The 24,692-nt window shown below is 40.8% G+C and overlaps 2 protein-coding genes and 1 long non-coding RNA gene across 6 annotated transcripts in view; 1 reads left to right on the top strand and 2 right to left on the bottom strand.

The window, feature by feature from the left end:
* Positions 1 to 660: 660 nt before the first annotated feature.
* Positions 661 to 2,166, bottom strand: LOC138947337 (uncharacterized). Its single transcript, XR_011449621.1, has 2 exons — positions 1,148 to 2,166; positions 661 to 920 (listed from the first exon to the last, which is right to left on the bottom strand). It is a non-coding gene; the product is annotated as an uncharacterized lncRNA (long non-coding RNA).
* Positions 2,167 to 8,124: 5,958 nt separating this feature from the next.
* On the bottom strand, positions 8,125 to 17,250 carry LOC138947336 (uncharacterized). The gene is made up of 2 exons (XM_070318796.1): positions 17,000 to 17,250; positions 8,125 to 11,550 (listed from the first exon to the last, which is right to left on the bottom strand). Exon 2 carries the CDS (start codon positions 11,456 to 11,458, stop codon positions 10,832 to 10,834), a length of 627 nt encoding a protein of 208 aa, XP_070174897.1. The 5' UTR covers positions 11,459 to 11,550; positions 17,000 to 17,250; the 3' UTR covers positions 8,125 to 10,831.
* A 181-nt stretch (positions 17,251 to 17,431) lies between these two features.
* The window catches only part of LOC138947331 (signal transducer and activator of transcription 5B-like), a 115,584-nt gene continuing 108,323 nt past the window's right edge, over positions 17,432 to 24,692 (top strand). For 3 of the 4 annotated variants that reach the window (XR_011449620.1, XM_070318779.1, XM_070318781.1), the window contains exon 1: positions 17,438 to 17,676. The gene's annotated coding sequence lies outside the window, so the exon portion shown is untranslated. Of the gene's footprint in view, positions 17,677 to 24,692 lie in introns of all 4 variants that reach the window. The other variant, XM_070318780.1, reaches the window with a different exon arrangement.

The following is a 24,692-nucleotide window of genomic DNA, read 5'->3' as shown; positions in this document are numbered from 1 at the left end:
ATTACTGAAAGTCTGCTGAGCCCAAGTACTAGCGTACTCGGGGATAAATGTTAATCAAGTCTTTAAAGGTCCACTATTTCATCCGGATGCAAAGCCCGTTGCCGGTACTAATCGTATACCACTTCAAATATATGCACTGATCTGAAGTCACAAGTATCACAATCACTAGCGTCGAGAGAAGGCAAGACAGTCATAGTTACATTCTTGTTTCGAATATAGGAAGGGGAGTAACTGTGTTCAAAGGTGATTCAAGATCGATCTGACAAGAGTTACCGCTTCAAGTAAACAAGAACGCGTTACAAGGTATGCCGATTGAACACTTGGTGCTACTAATAAATGTATAAGTAACATCCACAAATCTGTGCAATTACTTCTGTGCAAAGTAAAGAAGAGATAAAAGGACGGAATTAACAAACCGCTCTGTCTGTGTGTGTGCAGGCCCAAATGTGTGTGATGGAAGTTGATTTGTTTCTGACACCACAAATTAAACACATGGCCCAGACGCACAAACACACACATACACACTGTCTCTCTCACCTACGTATTTAAACACGCACTCTCTCTTTCCTACACACATATGTTTGCATGCACACAAACACACACATTACCTCATCTCCACATTTGACTCACACACACACACGCACACACACACACACAATGTGAATTTTTCCTCATTTATTGTGTACTTCCCGCAACCTTTTTGGCCATCCAAATTAACTTAAAAATAAACATAAATGAACATGAATATATGGCAATGGCAAATTTGTAAAACATGAACAACGAAGACTAGTGATTGCACTGCACGTGCAGCACAAACTTTTTCGCATCTTAATGATAACAATCATGTTCCTCTTTTTTTTCTGTTTCCCTGTCTTTTTTTTTCCTTCTCTGTCTTCTTTTCTTTTCATTTACTTTTTGTCCTCTCTTTTAGTTCTTTCTTTCTTTATTTGGTGTTTAAAGTCGTTTTCAACCACGAAGGTTATATCGCGATGGGGAAAGGGGGGGAGATGGGATAGAGCCACTTGTTAATTGTTTCTTGTTCACAAAAGCACTAATCAAAAATTGCCAGGGGCTTGCAACGTAGTACAATATATTACCTTACTGGGAGAATGCAAGTTTCCAGTACAAAGGACTTAACATTTCTTACATCTCTTTTAGTTTTATATCTTATATTTTCCCAATCTGCGGCATTGCCACTTCCTCATCTCTCGTTAAATTTTGAAAGAGACAAATATATATACATGTTGATGAAAATGAGGAATGAAAATTCCTATTCATAAGCTATAGAAATCCAGACTTTTATAATGGCTTCTGCATTTTTTTTTTTTAATGAAAAAAGTCAAGTCAAAACTTTAAAAAAAAATGTGTGTGCACTTCCTTGCATATAATGATTCTAAATAGTGTCAAAAATCAATAAAAAAAAAAGTTTCAATTTGAAGGGCTTCAGACTTCCTTGAACCCAAAAAGAGGCCCTTGACCCTGCTGTTTTTTCCCCTGCTTTTATATTTTAACCAACTTTTATCCCTGAAATGATACAAAAAGGATTGAAAACCCAATCAACTAACAAACAAACAATCAAATCCATAAAAGGAACTTATATGAGCATCATTTTAGGCTTGCTAGTGGGAATGCTGTTGGTATCTGACATGTACTTGTAAGAAAGATAAATATCGCAAACATTTCTTCAGCATCTCTATCCAATCTCATCAAACCAAGGCAAAAACCTAACTGGTGTTTGCTCCCAACATCATCACATTTTTCGTTTAAAAGATAATAATCTACCATTGTTTTCCAAAATGTACACAGATCTGTATCTCGTTGGCATCATGACAATTAAACCTGTTTCCAATATTTCAGTATTTTTCTTCCTTCAGTGGTCTGTGTTAAACATACAGACTGTAATAAAAACAAAGTGTACCAGTAACAAATTTACTGTACTTTTCTTTCTTTCTTTATTTATTTGGTGTTTAACGTCGTTTTCAACCACGAAGGTTATATCCCGACGGGGAAAGGGGGGAGATGGGATAGAGCCACTTGTCAATTGTTTCTTGTTCACAAAAGCACTAATCGAAAATTTGCTCTTTCCTTTCCTTTCTTTGGTGTTTAACGTCGTTTTCAACCGTTCAAGGTTATATCGCGACAGGGAAAGGGGGGGGGGGGGGGGGGGGGGGGGGGGAGGGGGGATGGGATAAAGCCACTTGTTAATTGTTTCTTGTTCACAAAAGCACTAATCAAAAAATTGCTCCAGGGGCTTGCAACGTAGTACAATGTATTACCTTACTGGGAGAATGCAAGTTTCCAGTACAAAGGACTCAACATTTCTTACATACTGCTTGACTAAAATCTTTACAAACATTGACTATATTCTATACAAGAAACACTTAACAAGGGTAAAAGGAGAAACAGAATCCGTTAGTCGCCTCTAAGTCTTACGACATGCTGGGGAGCATCGGGTAAATTCTTCCCCCTAACCCGCGGGGGGTTAAAAACAAAGTGTACCAGTAACAAATTTACTGTACTCAAAATGTCAAGACTCTACAAAACAAAGCACACATTTTCTTATGTTGCCAAAGACAATATAAATAACATGAAATTCGATCCACAACAAACACAAATAACAAGCCACAGACGCACACATAATTCTTTGACAAACTTAAACATTTTCATGTCAATCAAATCTGAGGCAAATGTGCTTTGTACAGATATGAAAACAGACAAAATCCCCTGGCCAAAATAAATTAAGTGTTCCTTTGATTCTGTTTGAGACATATATGGCCAGTCAAAATATCATTTAGTACTGATATGTTAATTAGGCCAAACAAAAATATATGTTGGTTTAGGGTAACCTGACCGACCCTAATTGTTCCCGCCGACCCTAAAACTTTTTTTTTCATTTCTAAAATAAACCCAAACTTTTGGCACATTTTGCGAACCATACCGAGACTAAGGGAAGTAACCTCCTTTAAATCCGTCTAAATTAAAAATAATAATACAAAAATAAAAAATAAAAAGCCGTCACCTACCGACCCTATCTTTTTTGGTCACGTTACCCTAAACCAACATATATTTTTGTTTGGCCTTAGCCGTCTAATACCAAAAAAATTGCCAGACGCAGCCTGAGTCAATCTGCTTGACTGCAACAGAAATCCAAAATAACACCGTGCTTGGCACTTGTGTCAACGAGATTCAAATAATTAAACCGCCCTCAGTGGCCTAGACAGCAAAAAGATACTGTCCAGTGTACAGTGAGAAAAGGCTGTGAAATAAAGTTGGCACACTGTAAAACGTAACGCCCACCTCCAGAGCTTTCTTTATTTGGTGTTTAACGTCGTTTTCAACCACGAAGGTTATATCGCGACGGGGAAAGGGGGGAGATGGGATAGAACCACTTGTCAATTGTTTCTTGTTCACAAAAGCACTAATCAAAAATTTGCTCCAGGGGCTTGCAACGTAGTACAATATATGACCTTACTGGGAGAATGCAAGTTTCCAGTACAAAGGACTTAACATTTCTTACATACTGCTTGACTAAAATCTTTACAAAAATTGACTATATTCTATACAAGAAACACTTAACAAGGGTAAAAGGAGAAACAGAATCCGTTAGTCGCCTCTTACGACATGCTGGGGAGCATCGGGTAAATTCTTCCCCCTAACCCGCGGGGGGTACGTCCAGAGCTAAATTCTCTGACCACTTAACCTCAGACCCCTGTTTTGCACTTGGAGTATTTTCAAGCAAACTTAAGCGTTTTTTCAGAAAAAATGAGTACTTCCACTCCACACAGCATTTGAACATCCATGATTCAAACATGCTTCGCACGCGTCCGTTGCACCGTTAACTAAGTTTACCAATACATTTAAAACAATTGCATCTTTCAATGTTTAATGACAAAAGCTGTAATCATTGATCAAATTTATTTATTAAGATTTCTATAGCGCATAACTAAAAGCACTATGCGCTTTAAAATGCAGAATTATCCAGTTATTTTTGATCATTAATATAAACAGTGCCCCAGTAAATATACAGGAATGGAGGGATGTGCTTGTGAAAAAAAGTAGTCTAGGAATTTTTCTCGTCGTATTTTTTTTCACCGACCGTACTGATCGTATTTTAGACAATGAGGCGTACAAAATACGACGAAATCGTATGGGTTCCCAGGTCTGTAACCTGCACAAACTCAAGGTGTAATATTCAGATATACCTACAAAGGAGCCTCCCCTTTCAAGACATTGTCTTGTTAGATTTTCTGTTCATAACTTCTGTAAATGTATGTACAGTTTAAGATTCGTTTTGACTAAAATCTGTACAAAAATGGACTATATTCTATACAAGAAACACTTAACAAGGGTAAAAAGAGAAACAGAATCCGTTAGTCGCCTCTTACGACATGCTGGGGAGCATCGGGTAAATTCTTCCCCCTAACCCGCGGGGGGTATCAGATTCACCTTTCGAGAGCATTTAGCACCTGTCTGTAGCGACCACGTTGGGTCGGTCCCTTTGGTGGTTTTTATAGACAGATTCTACTACATGTATTTTTTTAATTGGCTTGTTCACTATTACAGCAATTCTTATCAAAAATGTGAACTGTTATGAGAAGAGGAACTAATTCATAATCTAATTGGAATAAAATCCTAACTAGGCATAATACATGCATTAAAAAATGTCACCATTATTTTTGTTTGAAGCATGATAACAAGGACTAGCACACGCAGGCGAGTGGCAACCAGCGTTTACTACATTAAGCTGTCTACCTTATGTCAAAGTCCAATCATAACTTATAAGTATGAATCACGAGATATGGCTGTGAGAAAAAAGAACTAACAAGAGTTCTTAGTAAGTACATTATCGTTGTACATGTGGTGTGATTTTTGTGACCTAGCCGATACCGGTAATGCTGCATTGTCATGTTTTTCCTCAACCTTTTATTTTTTAATAAATACTTAGCTTCTCAAATTATCGGAAAGAAGACAGTGGAACACCTAAGTCAGAGTGTCTTTGGTTCAATTGTTCACATTCGCGTTGTTTTGAAAACTCACAGTATTAATGCTCTTTAATTGGTGAAAGGCACAAGTCCACTTCATGCAAATAAAAACATTGAACACAGACATACGCTCGGAACCAATTATAACAGACTGCATGCTAAATACAATGTGATTTCTGAGATACAAGGAAAGTCCAGTGGAACTCCCCTTTTAAGACACCCCATTGAAGACTTCCTCCTTTTCAAGATCTTCTTTTTTCAGATTTTCTGTTCATAAACTCTGTAAATTTACCCCCAATTCAAGACTCCCTGATCCTTTTTAAGTCTTTCAAGATTTTCTCGGAATTTTGGAGGTCTTAATAGGGGGGTTCCACTGTCTTCTTCTTCTTCTTCTTCTGCGTTCGTGGGCTGAAACTCCCACATACACTCGTGTGTTTTTTTTGCACGAGTGGAATTTTACGTGTATGACCGTTTTTTACCCCGCCATTTAGGCAGCCATACGCCGTTTTCGGAGGAAGCATGCATTGCTGGGTATTTTCGTGTTTCTATAACCCACCAAACTCTGACATGGATTACAGGATCTTTTTCGTGCGCACTTGGTCTTGTGCTTGCGTGTACACACGGGGGGTGTTCAGACAGCGAGGAGAGTCTGCACACAAAGTTGACTGAGAAATAAATCTCTCGCCGAACGTGGGGACGAACTCACGCTGACAGCGGCTAACTGGATACAAATCCAGCGCGCTACCGACTGAGCTACATCCCCGCCCCCCACTGTATTGATTACAAGGAAATACTCCCACAGTACATGAATCAAAAGACAGATGAATCATATTTTTCCTCCTCTCTTATCTCAAATGTAAGTTATGTAGGGGGAAAAATTCAATAAACAAAAAAACAAATAAATAAATAAACAAATAACACACCATTTATCTTTTACTGATGGCCCTTTCGGGTGCAATTATTTTTACACATAATTCTGTGTGCTAGTTTCTTTCTTTCTTTATTTGGTGTTTAACGTCGTTTTCAACCGTTCAAGGTTTGTGCTAGTTTAGATATGTTTGAAAATGATTACATGAATAAAGTAACCGAATAAATAAATAAGTAGACATACTGAAAATAATATGGATTTCATGGAAAATATGGAAAACATTTTAAATACGCTGTAAGCTGTTCAAACAGTAGTAGGACCACATCAATAACTTCATTGCATTTGGATTTTTAAAAATCTTTTTATCTTAACCAATTGTAACAAGAGGCGAAGCCTTCAAGGCTCACGTAAGAAATCGACAAACAGTAACACAAACTCAATCACTCCGTCACACACACACACACACAGTACACACACACACACACACGCACACACACACACACACACACACACACACACGCACACACACACACACACACACACACACAGAAAGAGCATAGGTGAAACTGTGCAAGAAAGCGAGACACTAGATCTAGATCTGTCTGTCTGCATGTAGCCTACTTACATGGACACGACTGCCAAATAGTCTCGGCCCGCTCAAAATAACAATCACCAAGACTTTCAGTAATTCCATCGCGTGACGTCTAACCCTCGTACGTCATAATGTGACGTCAATGTAATATGACGTCTTCAAATGTTAAAGTTTCTACCACAGACATACATACATACATACATACATACGCACGCACGCACAGACAGACAAAAGTTAGCATGGCATAGGCTACACTTCGTGAGCCAAAAAGGGAAAAATTCTTATCCCATGATCAATATGTATACGTCTTTACTCATAATGAGCGCTAGACCATATACGTTATTTGCGTGTTTGACCAAAATATGACATTTTACACAGATCGAGACAGTCATTGTTCTCCGAGACCGCGCTAGCGGTCGAGGTGAACAATGACTGTCTCGATCTGTGTAAAATGTCATATTTTGGTCAAACACGCAAATAACATTTATGTATCGATCGAATTCCTTTCAGCTACTTATGACTTTGTTGTTGTTTTGACGATTGAACGAGCACACACACACATGCATGCAATCTACATGTATGCAATCAAACACATAAGCTTCATATTTGGGCGTTTTAGGTTGACCGAAACTTCAAAGGAACTACAAAACACACGTCATGTACTGACTTTGTTGTTGTTTTGACATTGAACAGCACACACACATGCAATCAAACACATGACGGTTTTTTTTTTGAGTTCCTTTGAAGTTTCGGTCAACCTGAAAAGCCAAATTATAAAGTTTTGTCGGCCTCTGACGTCACATGACTCAAAGAAGGGAAATCCAATCTCCAATCGATACATGATCAATTGTTTGCATACATACTGTACATAACACAACCAAAAGCAAACAAGCAAATATACTGACCACCGAGTCCGTTACAATACTTGCACCAATTATTCTTTTCAACTAAAAAGAAGAAAATTATAACCACATCAACAAGAAGAAAAGAGATCTCACTTCATCAGCACTTTTAAGTTAAATCTTCCATTTACTGAACAAAAATTAAACACCTTGCAAATACAATGATACATACAATCATAACAAAACTTAAAACAAAATTATACAAATGCAACAAGAGGCCAAGGGAAACATTATTTGGCACACAGCAGTTCTCATGGTCAACGAAAATGACACTGTGATCAGAATGTTCCTCAACAATCAAATATGCCAACTAAACTTGAACGTTTTTCCATTTGTCAGAAAATAATGTACTTGAAGGTCTAGGACAAAAACACATTTTCCTGAACAACAGAATGATCTGACGAGAATCAAGAACAACACAAAGTCAAAACAAATTTTACAGCTATGCACATCTGTCATTAACAATTAATTATGAGGTAAACTTGCATCACATGGAATGTACTTGGTCTCACCCTCTTTCAAATATCTTTTGGCAGATGGCCTTGTAGTTGTAGTGTGTTATAAGTTACCAGGCAGGCAAAATGTATTGCACAGTTCTAGTCTGACTATTCACCCCAAATGTTTCCTTAGCAATTGTAAGCCTCACCCTGCATGCATGTGACCCAGTAGTGTATTTTTTCTTTCTGTGACTATAAGGCCAAAAAAAAATATAGGTCTGTTTACGGTAACATAGGCCCAAAAAATAGGGTCGGTAGGTCGGGATTTTTTTATTTTTTTCCCCCCAAAAAACCATATTTTTACGTTATTTTGCCAAAAAAACAAAAGATTTTTTTTTCTTTTTTTTTCCCCCAAATGCCAAAAAAAAGTCTAGGGTCGCGCGAAAAAAATAGGGTCGGTCGGGTTACCGTAAACAGACCTATTTTTTTTTTTGGCTTAAGCATAGTCTACTTCACAGCAACACATGTACACTGTCTCATATTCTCTGTCATTCTAAACAGCTTATTTTTGTTTATAGAGTCTGAATATATACTCCTGAACAGCAAACATACTCACCAAAGAAGCTACTGTTACATACCATTTGAGATTCATGCAAATGGAGATTCAGTATCCCCTCAAACACACAATATAGCAAACAATAATGAACCTCAGTAAAACTTGAACAAATGCATTTGTACAGTATTTGCATTTAATCAAATTATAACAGCGCACAAAACAAGCAAATCACATGGCAAGAAAATCAAAAAGTGCCACGTCATCTTCTCACACAAGCAGTCATCTGCACATTCCCATTATAAACTGCTGCATCACACGTTTTACTGCAGTCAAACAGCAAAACATTCCATGTCGCAGGAGAAAACACATGCATTCAGACAACACACTAGAGTGCCTTAAAGCAGGACAAAATATTGACATTTCCCTCCCACGCATCCCCCCCCCCCCACCCCCCTTACAAGCCCCCTATCTCCCCTTCCCTCCCCGAAACAGAGCATCCACCCCTTTCCTTGCAAGCAATTTGCATGCACACAAGTACAACAGAAATATGAAAACAGGAATGCAATACATGACGACAAATCAACAACCAAACACTGTGTTAAAGGGAAGCAATCCAGCACATTCAATGTTGCGACCCATCACGTCAACGGCGCTTTTCCGGAAATGACCTGCGCTTTGTTGGAATTCCAACAATGGCCGCCATTGTAGGAATTCCAGCTTTGAGCTACGAGATTCTAGAAATGTACCGCGCGCATAGTGAGAATTCTGCTCTTTCTTAGAATGCGATGTAAAATGATACACGTCATGATGGCCTATGATGATACTTGTGTTTTAAAGTGATCAATGCTTTCTTTCTTTATTTGGTGTTTAACATCGTTTTCAACCAATCAAGGTTATATCGCGACGGGGAAAGGGGGGAGATGGGATAGGGGAAAGGGGGGAGATGGGATAGAGCCACTTGTTAATTGTTTCTTGTTCACAAAAGCACTAATCAAAAGAATTGCTCCAGGGGCTTGCAACGTAGTACAATATATGACCTTACTGGGAGAATGCAAGTTTCCAGTACAAAGGACTTAACATTTCTTACATACTGCTTGACTAAAATCTTTGCAAACATTGACTATATTCTATACAAGAAACACTTAACAAGGGTAAAAGGAGAAACAGAACCGTTAGTCGCCTCTTACAACATGCTGGGTAGCATCGGGTAAATTCTTTCTCGTCCCAACCAGTATGGGACTCCCCCTAACCCGCGGGGGGTGATCAATGCTTAGTCTTGAAAAAGCAGATGCATTGTATAACGCACCAAACCAACCGAATTACAAAAAGCAAAAACACTTTTGATAACTTTGGCGGGCTGTAACAATACAGTTCAACGACCCATCCCACTCGACCAAAACACACCAATTTTACGTAATTTTTAACGTTTCATATCTTACATTTTACAACAACAACAACAAGAGTGTTCCGATATTACTTTTCACTGGCAACTATCGATTGTAATAATTTGTTACTCAGTCTTAACTGATTATATATTAAACTCACACAGTCTCTCTGGGCTGCAGAGACAGCATTACGTCCCTTTACTGAGTAGGCTCTTGTCACTGCATGGTAATCTAGGCTCTTGAAACGTGATGTGCAAGTCTGTGCGCTATATTGATGTGATTGATTGTTGCAAAATGTTGATTCAAATTAAAGATGATTTCACTTTTCAGCCTGTTGTAACAAACTAACACTCTACTCTGAGAAAATAAAAATCATTGTGTTCAAAATAGATCGAAACAGCAGCAACTAGCTAGCTTCATGCGCTGAGTGTCACTGAGAGAATTGTTACACAGTGTACCCCCCCCCTCCAATTCAAGACTTCCCCTGTATAAGACCGTTCTTTTTCATATACCTTATTCATGACCTATGAAAAGGGTATACTTTTTGTGCCACTCGAAGGGTTGCCATTTCTAGAACGAGGCAGCTCGTTTCCGGAAATGCGGCGCTTTGTTGGAAATCAAATGAGGTTTCGGGAAATCCCGATTATTCCAACTCTGCCCCGGATTCTTACTTTGCGCCCAACATTCTCCTTTCTTGTCGCATCATGATGACTGGCCGTTAAGACTTGGAGCTGAAGTGATACAGCATTATACCCTCTGCTACAAAGTGAACATGCATATATATATATATCTTGAAAGATTCGTCAGGAATGCTTTAGCCCTGCTCAGTAAGCATGACATATAAAATACAGCTTGATTCCGCAAACCACATGTATTATAAGGCAAAAGAGTACATTTGACCCCAAACATATTCCATCCATCTTTCGCCTTCACTGACTAAACAAAGACCGTCCCAAAAAGAAGCCACCATAAATATAATATTGTTACACTTGCCCTACAAGACTATCTGATTCCCAGCCCCACATATTGTTCTGTGTCAAATATACAGTTCCACTAGCGATTCCAGTGACAGCGTAACAAGAGTACCAGCATGTAAAATGTGCACCCAATCAGTCAGAGTCCTGCCCAGCTTCAAATGCAGACACTGTTCCTGGGACAACTTCTTCTCCTGGAAACTTCTCATTCATGTACTTGCCGGATCGCTTGTCAAAGGACTCAGAGCGATCGCGAACTACGTGCACCACGCGATTCAGCGTGACCTTGCGTTTGACCTTCGTCCCGTCGGGCATGACCTCTTCAATTTCTTCTTCGCCCACATCGACTGAGTAGGAGCGATTTCTCTTCTTCTGCTGTTCCTCCTCGTAGTCGGAGTCGACTCCAGCGTCAAAGGCAGTCATGGTGTTAGGCACCACCTCCTCCACCTCATAATTCTCCACCACCCTCCCGCTGTTCCCATCAAAAGATTCATGTCGTGTCTTCACGCTGTGGATCACGCTTTTCAAGGCCACATGGCGAATGACCTTTGTCCCGTCTGGCATGATCTCTTCAAACTCTTCAGTCTCCTGGACAAGATGGGGTGGATGTTCGAAAGTCTCGATCGTCTCTGCTACTTTCTCCAGGGAATCGGTTCGGCATTTGGTCAAACTGATTTTGTCGTGCACCGTTCCGTCTGGCAAAATTTCATGCTGCATTTCAGATGTGTCCCGACTGTACAGCTCTGCTCCTACCAAAGCCATTTTTCTTTTGTTCTCTTTGATTCAACCTCAAGTTGATGTGAGAGAAGGATTACTGAAGATAAACTGTGTTTGAAGGCCACAGAAAGCTGAATCTGCAACAAAAGTTAAAAAGAAGAAATTCAACTGTCAAGCAGTAAATAAAAAGACCAAATAATACCGTACTCACATCGACGGTGAAACAAAAAACGGCAACATTTTGACCCAAGGGTCTTCGATCTTCAGGTTCATTAACAAAGCACAAAAAAGAAGTGTGCAACAGTGTTAAATTCCGTTATGAAATATCTAATAATTACCACTAAATAAAAATAAAAGAGCCAATGCAACAACAACAGAACGAAGCACAATTCTAAGATATAGTGGTAAAAACTCCAGCTGTAGCAATATGTTTTTAGCCTGTTCTTAACCTTTACACTGGTGCAATTCTGTAACACATGTTACATAGCCACTGGTGACTTAACAGAGAGAAAAATAAACAGACCTGTGCACACTCAAAACGCTCATCAGTAGTAACTTGATCAAACCAAATTTCAGTAGTTTTTAAAATATTTCAGTAGTAAGCTGTAACAACAGTTCAACACATAATTCTGCTCACAAAGCACACAAACTGAAACACTATGACGCAGTAGAATGAGAATTACTATTTATTAACAAGCCAAGGTGAAACATCAACACTGTTGTAACATTTGTTCTGAAAATGTCTTTGGTCTCGTCATTTGGACGCTGGACGAACTAAGTCTAAGAACAAAGACTCAATGCTGAGAACACGCGCGCTTCCGGTAAATCTGAAAACATCTTTTCAGCGCAACGGCCAACTGATTGGTCAAAACATCTTAAAACAGAAAAAAAAAGTAAAATTTTTGTGTGTGTGAGAACATCGGAATTTCGGAATTTTAGTTAAAAATCCGTTGCACCGTATTCTGCATACAAAAATCGGAGAAATTACGGAGAAACCGTAGATGTGCACAGGTCTGAATAAAGAAAAATGGTCATACAATGTATAGGTTTTCGCATCCATGGGAGGTAATCGGAACCGACCAAACAGACTGATCGAGCCAGTAGCGCGACATATGTCGTGACAACCAGGTGACAGTATACGTAAAGTAGCGCGACATATGTCGCGACAACCAGCCTAAGGGTTAATATGTGCCGCTGCATGCGCGCACTTGTACAAAACTACTGCGCGCGCGCTTGTTCTTTCTTTATTTGGTGTTTAACGTCGTTTTCAACCACGAAGGTTATATCGCGACGAGGGAAAGGGGGGAGATGGGAACGCGCGCTTGTCACTGCACAGGTTTTACTTTGAGCAGTAGAATGATGGGTCATGTTTGTTTGTTTGCTTAACGCCCAGCCGACCACGAAGGGCCATAGAATGAGGCCCGGTCTCCTGCAGTAGACTGATTGGCTGGCTGGCAATGATGCATTCAAATGACACGTTTTAACCTTATGAACACATCACAAGTCTGACGATTTTTGTGCAAATTCGTGTTGGATTACGCAAAATGTGGCACACCCAGAAAAATGTGTTCCCGGACTAAGTGAAATGAATAGAAGGCGTCCTTCCTTTCAGTGATTGATATTACTAAACGCTGCTCGCAGCTCAGTAAAAGCATACTGAGACACATTAACCCTTACACTGGTGCAATTCTGTAACACATGTTACATAGCCACTGGTGAATTAACAGAGAGAAAAATAACAAAAAACAGTCATATAGGTTTTCACATCCATGGGAGGTAATCGGAACCGACCAAACAGACTGAACCAGTAGCGCGACATATGTCGTGACAACCAGGTGACAGTATACGTAAAGTAGCGCGACATATGTCGTGACACCCAGCCTAAGGGTTAACATTGCGCACAGCGCATATGCAGCGCAGCTGTGCTGCAGCATACTGCGTATATTAAGAACAGGCTTCATAAAAAGTCATCAACATACATATTTTCATTAAGAACTTGTCTCTTTGGAATTAGTAAGCTTTTTTGTTTAATGTTTTTCTATACGACTGGTTACATTATTACCACCCATGCCATTAAATGGACTTATACTGTCCTGTATTAAACCCAAGTCAAATGATATCAAACACGCACACACACATCACACACACACACACACACACACACACACTCTGCTGCAGAAGGGGTTTATGTCAACCAAAGGTGGATGCATTCCCTGTAGGTGCTATTCCTGTATGCATTTTTCTTGTATACAGTGAATGGACCCGGGTGCATTTCCTGTTGCATTTCACTGATCTCGCTGAATGTCAGGTGATGCCGAGGGACATCAGTATAATTTGATATTTTTCTATCCTTTTTTCATTACATGTATTTACAAGGCAAATGCTATATCATAATACACTGTGAGTGTATGCAGGATCGATAGGTCTGTGCACACTCTGACAATGAAAAATTCTGTTACAACTCAAAGCCAATGAAATGCCCCTGTACAAAACGTTAGGAAGTAGCCAATGAAATAGTGATAAAGTGACTTCCGCCATCTCTTTTTCAGCCTGAGTGTATACAGGACTGGCAATAATGTGCAAATAGTATACTGCCCTTTCTAGGTCAATACCATACCTGCCAACCATATGACTATGAAATTCCTGTGGGGGTCTGACTTGTCGACAAAGTCATAGTTCGTCTTATACTGCGGTAAAAATCACACTTTAGCCTTTGGTTTTTATCTTTTTTTGTTGTTTTTAGCGGCATCTTTTAGAATGCCAATACCGGAAAGCAGCACAACTTATTTTTCGTTCTTGTGCAAATCGACTTGGCTGCAGGTCTCGGTTATAACCACAGCGTCTTTTCACCTGTTTCGTCTCCCAAAAAGAGGCTGCTTTCACAAATTATTTTCGAAATTGTCCTTTTCAGGAAAATCGAACAAATTTCGGGAGTTTCTGACCGATTTCAAACATCGGGAGATTCTCCACAAATTTGGGAGTGTTGGCAGCAATGCAATACACTTTACATGTGTGTTCCAAACTTCGACAATAATTAAGCTGCTGTACATGTAGCATCATGTGTGTGTGTGTGTGTGTGTGTGTGTGTGTGTGTGTTTGTTTTTGTGTGTGATTGGGGGGCCCGGTAGCTGACAGTTGGTAGAGCACTGGACTTGTGATCCTAGGGTCGCAGGTTCGAATCCGGGCCGGGACGGGTCAACTTAATGTGCAGACTGAGAGACGGTATTCATGTTCCACTCTCGTATCACCACAGCGGCACGTAAAAGACCTCGGTCATTCTGCCATAAGTGCAGGTGGCTGATTACACCTAAACACGCATACACCTGGGTAGCGCCAGTCTGTTGCTGCTAGCTTTCCACTGGGAGGAAGCGACCCCAATTTCCCAGCAATGGGACAATAAAGTATTGAAAATTAAAATTGAATTTGTTTTTTTTCCCCAGCATATTTTGATACTATGAATCGAAAGTACACGTTTCTTCGCAAAATGGCGTCGAATGACACTGAGTGTTGATGCAGTACTCTGATCTTTTATGTACACTCCGAGAATGGAATTAATCTACATTACAGTAAAGGCCATGCAGCATCAGCTGAGTGTTGATGTAGTACTCTGGTCTTTTATGTACACTCGGAGAATGTAATTAATCTACATTACAGTAAAGGCCATGCAGCATCAGTTGAGTGTTGATGTAGTAGTCTCTGGTCTTTTATGTACACTCGGAGAATGTAATTAATCTACATTACAGTAAAGGCCATGCAGCATCAGCTGAGTGTTGATGTAGTACTCTGGTCTTTTATGTACACTCGGAGAATGTAATCAATCTACATTACAGTAAAGGCCATGCAGCATCAGCTGAGTGTTGATGTAGTACTCTGGTCTTTTATGTACACTCGGAGAATGTAATCAATCTACATTACAGTAAAGGCCATGCAGCATCAGTTGAGTGTTGATGTAGACTACTCTGGTCTTTTATGTACACTCGGAGAATGTAATCAATCTACATTACAGTAAAGGCCACGCAGCATCAGTTTGTTTTTGATTTTTTGTACTCTGATAACCAACCTGCTGCTCTGCGTTCCTACAGTCGAACCTGCCCTTAAGACCACCTGCCTAAGCAGACCACCCCAGAGTATCCCCAAGGGTTTTTACTATATAAATGACCTGTGTAAAGAGACCACCTCCCTGTCGATACCAAAGACCACCCAATTTCGGTCCCAAAACACGGTTTCAACCTGACGTGGGAGACCACCCAACGTCTTTTCCAAAACAAACCCACTTCACATTACAGGGCAGAACATGAGGTCAAGTATGATCCATGACAGTTTTAATTTATGGTCTCACCTGATCTAACTGAGGCTTGACAGTGACCCATCCTCTTCCGCCCATCTCACTTTCCCAAAGAAAACATCCCGGCCACACGTAAGCCCCCGGGCGACTAGACCTCCAATTGCAATCGCTCGTCTGTGACGAGTGCAAAGCTGTTTTTATCTTTGTGTGTGTGTGTGTGTGTGTGTGTGTGTGTGTGTGTGTGTGTGTGTGTGTCTGTGCGTGTGCATGTGTGTGTATGTGTGTGTGGCCGTATGAGTGGCTTTGTGAGTGACTTCCACACGTGAAAAGTGTTTCTGTGCAGTGGGAGGTTTGCGTGTGTGTGATGTGTGACAATACGTTCAAGTGTTTCTGGGAAGATGAGAGTTTGCCAAATGGCGAACCTGTCTAAAAAGACCACCTGTCTAAAGAGACCACTTTTTCTCAGTCCCTTAGGTGGTCTAGACAGGTTCGACATATTACAAAGTGGCATCCATTGGCAAATTCACTTCGCGACCAGAAGTTAACGTCAGAGTGTATACAGGGTGCAGAATCTTGTAGACACTTGGAGTGCGTATCCAGGTTTCCCAATTGCTTCGTTTCCGGCCGATTTATGTGGAGCACGTGATGCGCACAAAAAATATTGGCGGTCTAGAAGTGTCGTCTGCGCAATGATCGCGGCGGCTTTCTTGACCGCCAAGGACGATCACGCACGTTGCGAGACGTCATTCGTTAGACCTCAATAGCCAGTGAGATTTTCGAAGGGATTCGATCCAGCTAGTGTTGCAATTTTTATTGAAGAATTAAAATGAGAAAATCAATCAAGTCCTCGTTGGAAATGCTTTTTGGATGTCTGTGAAGGGAAGCAACGCTGAGGTGAGTCATGCGCTTTGTGCGAGATTGAGCGGTATTGTACTTTCCCCCAAGAAATGCACCTACAAGGCTACAGGGAATAATAAGCATCCACCTTTGCTTTGGTCCTGAGACCCCTTCTGCCACACTGCCAGACAAGCCCCTGACAAACTCAAGCGCGCGCTCCTCAAACACACACACACACACACACAACCTGTCCCAGTACTTGGATAACGGTTTTTTTCGGATTTTATCTGATTAAGACCTCCAGTAATTTTCAAGGATTGTTCAAGGGTGTTTGGATGGTGACATGCGCAGTATCCTCTACAATTGAAAGGACTTCAATGAAAAATCATGAGTGTTCTGCGAGCCAGCTTCGCTGGACATCTTTCATAACATAACTGGATGTGTCAACATTCGCTAATACTTACATTTCGCCTGAAGACAACGAAGCAACTGTTATCAACGTCTCTATTATCGTCAATGCCAACACAGTCGAGTCATACCAGGAAGGAGCATCCGCCAGAGGTTTTGAGAGTAACGTCCCTTAGATTTACCATCCTTGGAGGATGTGTAATTTTTCGTGAATGCACGCTGTTTTCGCTGATGTCAGCATTCAGATCAGTCTAAAAACAAAAATGAACCCTTTCTTGCTTCGCAAATATGTAATTATTTGCAAGAGATTGTATCTATAACCACTTTCGGGTTTACCGGATATAGTGGAGAATCCATTTCTACAATTTTCTTTTGTAAACTTAATTTTCATTGGATCTACTGTGGAGATTCCCGAAAAAATTGGTTTTTTGGCCAATGAATAAGACAGTTACAGCGTTGAGAGTGCTATGTTTAGAACCACCGTCTTCCAGGAACTGCGTGTCCCAGTGTTTCTTGGTAGGGGACGAAAGTTGTCTGCATTCAGGATACAGACGAATTTTCCAAAAACTGAAGCAAAATAAGGTCAGTTCGTTGCTGGAGTGTTGTTCAAGACGTATAATCTATTTCTAGGATATCCGTCTTGGCATGTATACTGTTGGCGATCCAAGCAAACTTTGATGTTGTTTTCGTCAACAACAAAGTTGTTGCACTGCGGGCCTTCTCTTTTTAAAATGTAAGTTCTTTGATTTCCATTGATTTTAAGCGAAGACCGTTACAAATAGAATAATCCCCATGCGCGTGCTACCATGTAAGAGTTTGTTTGCTTCGATTTGGAGTAGGTTAATCTCGCTGTCGTCGTCACACTCCCTGGGATTTCCCCAGGTAGCCTCAGTATGCCTGCACGTTTGATCTCGAGTCCAGTGACATAGTGAGTAGTGAAAATAAAGACATATCTTTCCAAAAGGTTTGGGAAACAGTAGCTGTAGCAGCCACATACATCTAGCTTTTGCTTTCTTATGACACTACTCTATAGATCATGCAATGTAACTTTAAAGATGTCAGCATATGCCTCTTTCAGTTTCACTGTAGTTTCATGGTGACATCTGTGTTCTGTTGATTGTCTAGCTGGGTTTTTTTCGTGGGTTGGGAAAAGTATGTCTTTTACTTTGAGTTATATGGGCATGCCTAAATTTCCGTTTAAAGGGTTAGATATTTGACCTTGTTTATTTTTAGTAGCAATTTGATCTGCATTATTGCACTATCAGTATCAAATTTAAAGTGTGGTCTGCCCGTGCGGTGTTCGTTATGTGATGTTTGTTGAGATCTCTGACAGATTACTCATTATTATTGACAATTGTCTGTATGTTATTATTGTCTGTCCGGGTTTTAATCAAGGTTGTGTAAGAGTTAATTTAACTGCGCTAACTTCACGCAGTAAGTAAATTTTAAGGGGCGTATTGTCCGTCAGGTCTTAATTGCCTATATTGGACATGAATTGGTTTATACGATTCGAGTTTTTACGCTCTCACGGCTTTTGATGTATGTGTGTTTAGGTGGTATCAGCCATCTGCACTTATGGTAGAATGACCAAGATCTTTAACGTGCCATTGTGGTGACACGGGGGTGGGAGATGGATACCGTCTCTGGGTCTGCACATAAAGTTGACCTGTGTCTGTCCCGGCCCGGATTCGAACCAGCGACCTTTCGATCACAAGTCCAGCGCTCTACCACCTGAGCTACCCGAAGCTGGTTTGAGAGCTCGCAGACCTCACAGAGGAGCTGTCCTCACCCGCCGCCATCGCCAGAACCGAGTGCAGTGGGGCAACCAGCACCTTCGCTGGACCGTCCAGAATCACTGGAGACACGTGTGGTTCAGCGACGAGTCCTACTTCCTGCTCCAGCGACATGATGGTCGGAGGAGGGTCTACTGGAGAGTAAACGAACGTTACGCGCCCAACTGTGTGGATGCGGCACCCGTTCATGGTGGTGGAGGCGTCATGGTGTGGGGGGCGATCAATACCGCTGGAAGGAGCACCCTGGTGCACGTCCAAGGGCGCATAACTGCCCAGCGATACGTGGAGGAAATTCTGCGCCCACACGCCCTTCCTCTTCTGGCTGACCAGGATGCCATATTCCAGCAGGACAACGCTCGCCCGCACACAGCACGACTCACCACCCAGTTCCTCACCGACCACCATGTCCAGGTGCTTCCCTGGCCATCCATGTCGCCAGACATGAACCCGATAGAACACCTCTGGGATGAATTGGACAGACGTGTGCGCAGGCGAGAAGAAGCGCCGGCAAATCACCGCAATCTATTGCAGGCACTTCAGGAGGAGTGGGACACCATCCCACAGCAAGATATCCGGCATCTGATCCAGTCCATGCCCAGAAGGTGCCGGGCAGTTGTTGCTGCTCAAGGCAGTCACACCTCCTACTGACTTGACAGCCTCGGCACCCAATCGTATTGATTGACTGATTGATTTGAAGATGCAAATGAACTGTGTGTGCATTCAACTGTGTCCATACCAAATTTCAAACAAATAATTTAAATATTGGATTTTCTGTTAATTTTTTCGAAAAATAAAACAAATTTGGCAAGTAGCAACTATGCGTTTCTTTTTTTGAACAGTATATAACGATGAAAATCTCCAAATGTCCGATTCGCATTGCCGCATGTCGGTCAGATGTCCTATCGTTTTAGCCTGAGCGTGGTCATTGTCCGATATGTACTCCATTCCTTCGGACAGCGCAATATTCGTTAATTTTCATTTCTAGATCTATACAAATCTTCTAAAAGACCGAACGCTCTCATGTTCAGCTGACACTGAAGTTGCCAGTGCCGCGTGCGGATCTTTTCTTTTGTCGGGAATTCCCGAACCGTTTGCGGTATGCGCCGTTTGGGTATAACCGTCTCGGTGCAGCGCACTGATCTAAAAATAGTGGATTATTTTTAGATCAGTGCATGCTACAGGAGTACGGGAGACAACTCCAACTGACTAAATTTGTCGTCTGCTTTTGTTTTCGATACGAGACGAAGCACTGAATTATGCCGCTAAAAAAACCCACCTAAAGCCTGCAAAAGATCAGCATTAGATCAAACCGATCATTTTGTTTTTCAACTTTTATCCAAATCATGCAGTTTGCAATCAAAGTAAGAGCTCTGAAGTTGTTCATGTTGGTTTCTTTTTTGTGTTTTCTTTGAAAACTAAACAAATACGTAGAGGTTACATGCCGAGTCTCAGTGATTATTAAAAATAATGGTCGAAGTTAGCGGATCATGAAAAATGCGAGCTTTAGCGAGCTTTTTCATGACCGCGAACTGAGACCATTATTTTTTATAATCACTGAGACGAGGTGACTGTAACCTCTTTATTCCTCCTTTCTTCAGTTATTCAAAGAAAAGAGGAGGTTTTTTGCGAAAGTTTGATCGAATCCTATTCACTCAACCAGTCAACCTGCGCAGGCGATCGATTAATGCGCGGTTGTATAGTTCCGTGCAAATCATTCCATTCTGTTAACACTTCTTGTCAGTTTTCCTATTTTGGACTAAAATCAAGTACACAGATAGTGTTAATTATTCTGCTGTGGCGGCAAAGGCAGATATTGTGTGTTCTGTATATGTTTTGGTATCGCTTAGGATAATGTTCTTTCGTCAAATGGGACTAGCAGACGAACTGTTGCACCCGTGTTCCAACGTTAAAAACTGTATGAAGTTCAGTTTTCTGGGAAAAATAGGGTATGAAACCGCTTTATGTTGTTTAAATTGATGAGATGTGTGCATTTGGTTGCGTGTGATCTGTTTATTAAATGATTAATATTGTTGAAAACTGACCGTCGGATTCGGATTGCAGTCTGTTGTCCAAGAAACTGAGTGAAAAGAAGGAGAACTACTCTTGTCGCTAGACAAAGTATGAGTTACTTGCCTTGTGAAATTGCTTGTGATGAACGTTTGAGCACGGCAGATCTAGATTCAGAAAACAACCGAACTCATGGATTTTATATGGAGATTCATGTGTTCAGGCCTGTAGTTGTTAATTTAAATGCGGTATGGTTGTATTGTTTGCTCCAGCGATGTATACTTCGTACATTAGAGCGTTCGGAACTTTTCAGTCGCAAAAAGTAGTACCGAAACAGAACAACTTCTCAACCCATTGCACTATCGAGGATTCAGGCTGTTGCTGGGTCGTTATTTGTTTGGTTGCTGGGTCATTATCGAAAAATAACTAGCTGTACAAGTTTACAGAGGTAAAGAAGCAGAGGGGGAAATAAAACATTATACGCACACTGTGTTGATGTATTTACTATATTATGTGTGTGTTCTACAGCGCGCGTGTGTGTGTGTGTGTGTGTGTGTGTGTGTGTGTGTGTGTGTGTGTGTGTGCGCGTGTGTGTGTGGGCGCATGACTTTGGAATAATTCCATGGAATGTGTTATAAGCTGTTTGGCGCAAATTCATAATGTCCTATTACACTTTCTGTAAGCGGTCAAATGTTCTATTGATGCTGAAGAACTCAGGACATTTGTCCTATAGGTATGAATTTGTAGCAACATCCCTGCGGGGACAATGGGAGTTGTACTCTCATGGGAGGTGTCCTCTTGCTGGAGGGCCTCCCATGGCAGGTATCCAATTACTGTATAGCATCTAGAGAGTGTGTGTGTGTGTGTGTGTGTGTGTGTGTGTGTGTGTGTGTGTGTGTGTGTGTGTGTGTTACTATTATTATAAGTTAGTATTATAAGATTTCTGTGATGTTGTTCATAGTTTTGAGTGTTGCATTTAGTCAAGTTTTGACTAAATGTTTTAACGTAGAGGGGGGAATCGAGACGAGGGTGTGGTGTGTGTGTGTGTGTCTGTCTGTCTGTCTGTCTGTCTGTCTGTGCGTGTGTGTAGAGCGATTCAGACTAAACTACTGGACCAATCTTTATGAAATTTTACATGAGAGTTTCTGGGAATGATATCCCCGGACGTTTTTTTCTTTTTTTCGATAAATGTCTTTGATGAGTACGTCATATCCGGCTTTTTGTAAAAGTTGAGGCGGCACTGTCACACCCTCATTTTTCAATCAAATTGATTGAAATTTTGGCCAAGCAATCTTCGACGAAGGCCGGACTTCGGTATTGCATTTCAGCTTGGTGGCTTAAAAATTAATTGATGACTTTGGTCATTAAAAACCTGAAAATTGTAAAAAAAAAAAAAAAAAAAAATTATAAATCGAACCAAATTTACGTTCATCTTATTCTTCATCATTTTCTGATTCCAAAAACATATAAATATGTTATATTTGGATTAAAAACAAGTTCTGAAAATTAAACAAATTATGATCAAAATTAAATTTTCGAAATCAATTCAAAAACACTTTCATCTTATTCCTTGTCGGTTCCTGATTCCAAAAACATATAGATATGATATGTTTGGATTAAAAACACGCTCAGAAAGTTAAAACGAAGAGAGGTACAGAAAAGCGTGCTATCCTTCTCAGCGCAACTATACTACCCCGGCCGCTATTCTTGTCAATTTCACTGCCTTTGCCACGAGCGGTGGACTGACGATGCTACGAGTATACGGTCTTGCTGAAAAATTGCATTGCGTTCAGTTTCATTCTGTGAGTTCGACAGCTTGACTAAATGTTGTATTTAATCGCCTTACGCGACTTGTTTGATGTTGGAATGAAAAGTACTTATAATATATATGTGATATGACACTGATACAGCTGTACATCCTTCCTTATGTAATAACCTAAATATATACCTGAATGATGTGATGTTGTTTGGATCTGGATCATTTTTAAGCACCTTCTATCTATATATATACTAGATGATTACCCGCTTTGCCGGGTACCGGCTTCGCCGGGAAGAAGTAGAGCCGAATACCAGGCTGCGCCTGGGACCCGGCTTTGCCGGGTGTACGCTGGCGCACGAAGGAAAGGAGATAAACGCGCAAAACACTGGAGACCTTCTAAAAATAGTAACGTGCAGTGACCTTCTAAAAATAGTAACGTAGTAACGGGAATATGGATTGACGCCACATGGAGGAAGGGAGATAATCGCGGCTGAAAACACTCATGGAGAAGATAAGGAAGATCAGTTTATTACTGGTAGTGGATCCCGACAACAACAACAAAAATCGGTTCAGCGCGCACAGCGCTGCGCGCTGAGAGCACGTGTTGAATTATCTCATCGATGAGGTTGTGTCTGGGGTGTAGCTGAATACGGTGTCCAAATTTGAAAAAGATCCACGAGAACTTTGGCCGTGCATCGCGAACAGACAGACAGACACTAGTCGTATCTATATATACGACTTGTGTCTGTCTGTGTGTCTGTGTGTGTGTCTGTGTGTGAGTTCGCGATGCACGGCCAAAGTTCTCGATGGATCTGCTTCAAATTTGGTGGGCATATTCAGGTAGACCCGGTACAGGACACAACCTGGTCGATATTTCAACACGTGCTCTCAGCGCGCAGCGCTGAACCGATTTTGGTTCCACCTCAGCTACCCGGGCCCCCATACCGACACACCAAAGCCGCTACACCACATCACAACGCCAAAGTTCTCGCTGGATCTTTTTCAAATTTGGACACCGTATTCAGCTACACCCCGGACACAATATCATCGATGAGATATTTCAACACGTGCTCTCAGCGCGCAGCGCTGAACTGATTTTGGTTTTTGTGTTCATTTCACCATTATAAGTAACTCTTCCTTATCTTCTCCAGTGTTTGGCGTTTATCTCCCTTCACCTGAGTTTCTCCTCGTTGAGATAATAAAGTGTTCTATGTCATCTCACAGCACGGACACATTGTATGTGAAACAGAAACGGAATACTGTTTTACCGGATTGTAATCTTACACCACAACAATGGCACACCCATCCGCATTTGTATAAAATATTATATTTGAAAGGTTCTATTGAAGGGTGAAGGCAACGTTTAACAGATAATTGGTTAAAGTGTAATTGTGCTCTGTAATATAAATCTCTAGCCTCCTGGAAAAGTTATTATGTGTGAGCTTCCTAGCTAAGTTTTGATCTCTGCAGAGTTTGCGTGGTACATGTGCAAATGTGTTCAATGTTGAACCACAGTAGTGTGTTTTTATTCATAGTGTGGTTCAGGCTATATATATATCTATAAGATCTGTATCATTAGTATTATTTTGTATTAGTACATATGTATTAGTATGTCTATTATAAATACCATCTGCAGTTTGCCTGTTCATGTCCTGCCATTATTTTTAGCTGTGATGTGTTAATACATGTATACATGAGTCCCCTGGGAGGGTTTCTCAGAAATTAGTGTCTAGTCAGATTCTTGAAAAAAAACCAGGATGCAATGCCTTGAACTTTTGATGAAGAAACATTTTTTGAATTGAGTGTTGATACTAGTGTACATGGATATATATATAATATATAAAACAAAAATTACAGATCATCTTCATTTTACTAGCACTTACGGTAGGTCTTGCAGTAAAAGTTGTACTTATAATTAGAATTGTCAAAACTCAAATACTTACAACCGGTGCTTCTATATATATTATATATATATACGACTAGTGTCTGTCTGTCTGTCTGTCTGTCTGTTTGTCTGTTCGCAATGCACGGCCAAAGTTCTCGGTGGATCTTTTTCAAATTTGGACACCGTATTCAGCTACACCCCGGACACAACCTCATCGATGAGATATTTCAACACGTGCTCTCAGCGCGTAGCGCTGTGCGCGCTGAACCGATTTTTTTTTTGTTTTTTTTGGTTTTTTTGGTCGG

The sequence above is a fragment of the Littorina saxatilis genome, linkage group LG14 (genome assembly GCF_037325665.1).
Source record: "Littorina saxatilis isolate snail1 linkage group LG14, US_GU_Lsax_2.0, whole genome shotgun sequence".
NCBI classification, from domain to species: Eukaryota; Metazoa; Mollusca; class Gastropoda; order Littorinimorpha; family Littorinidae; genus Littorina; species Littorina saxatilis.
The sequence above is the reverse complement of the archived record's forward strand: the minus strand, read 5'-3'. Positions and strand labels throughout refer to the sequence as shown.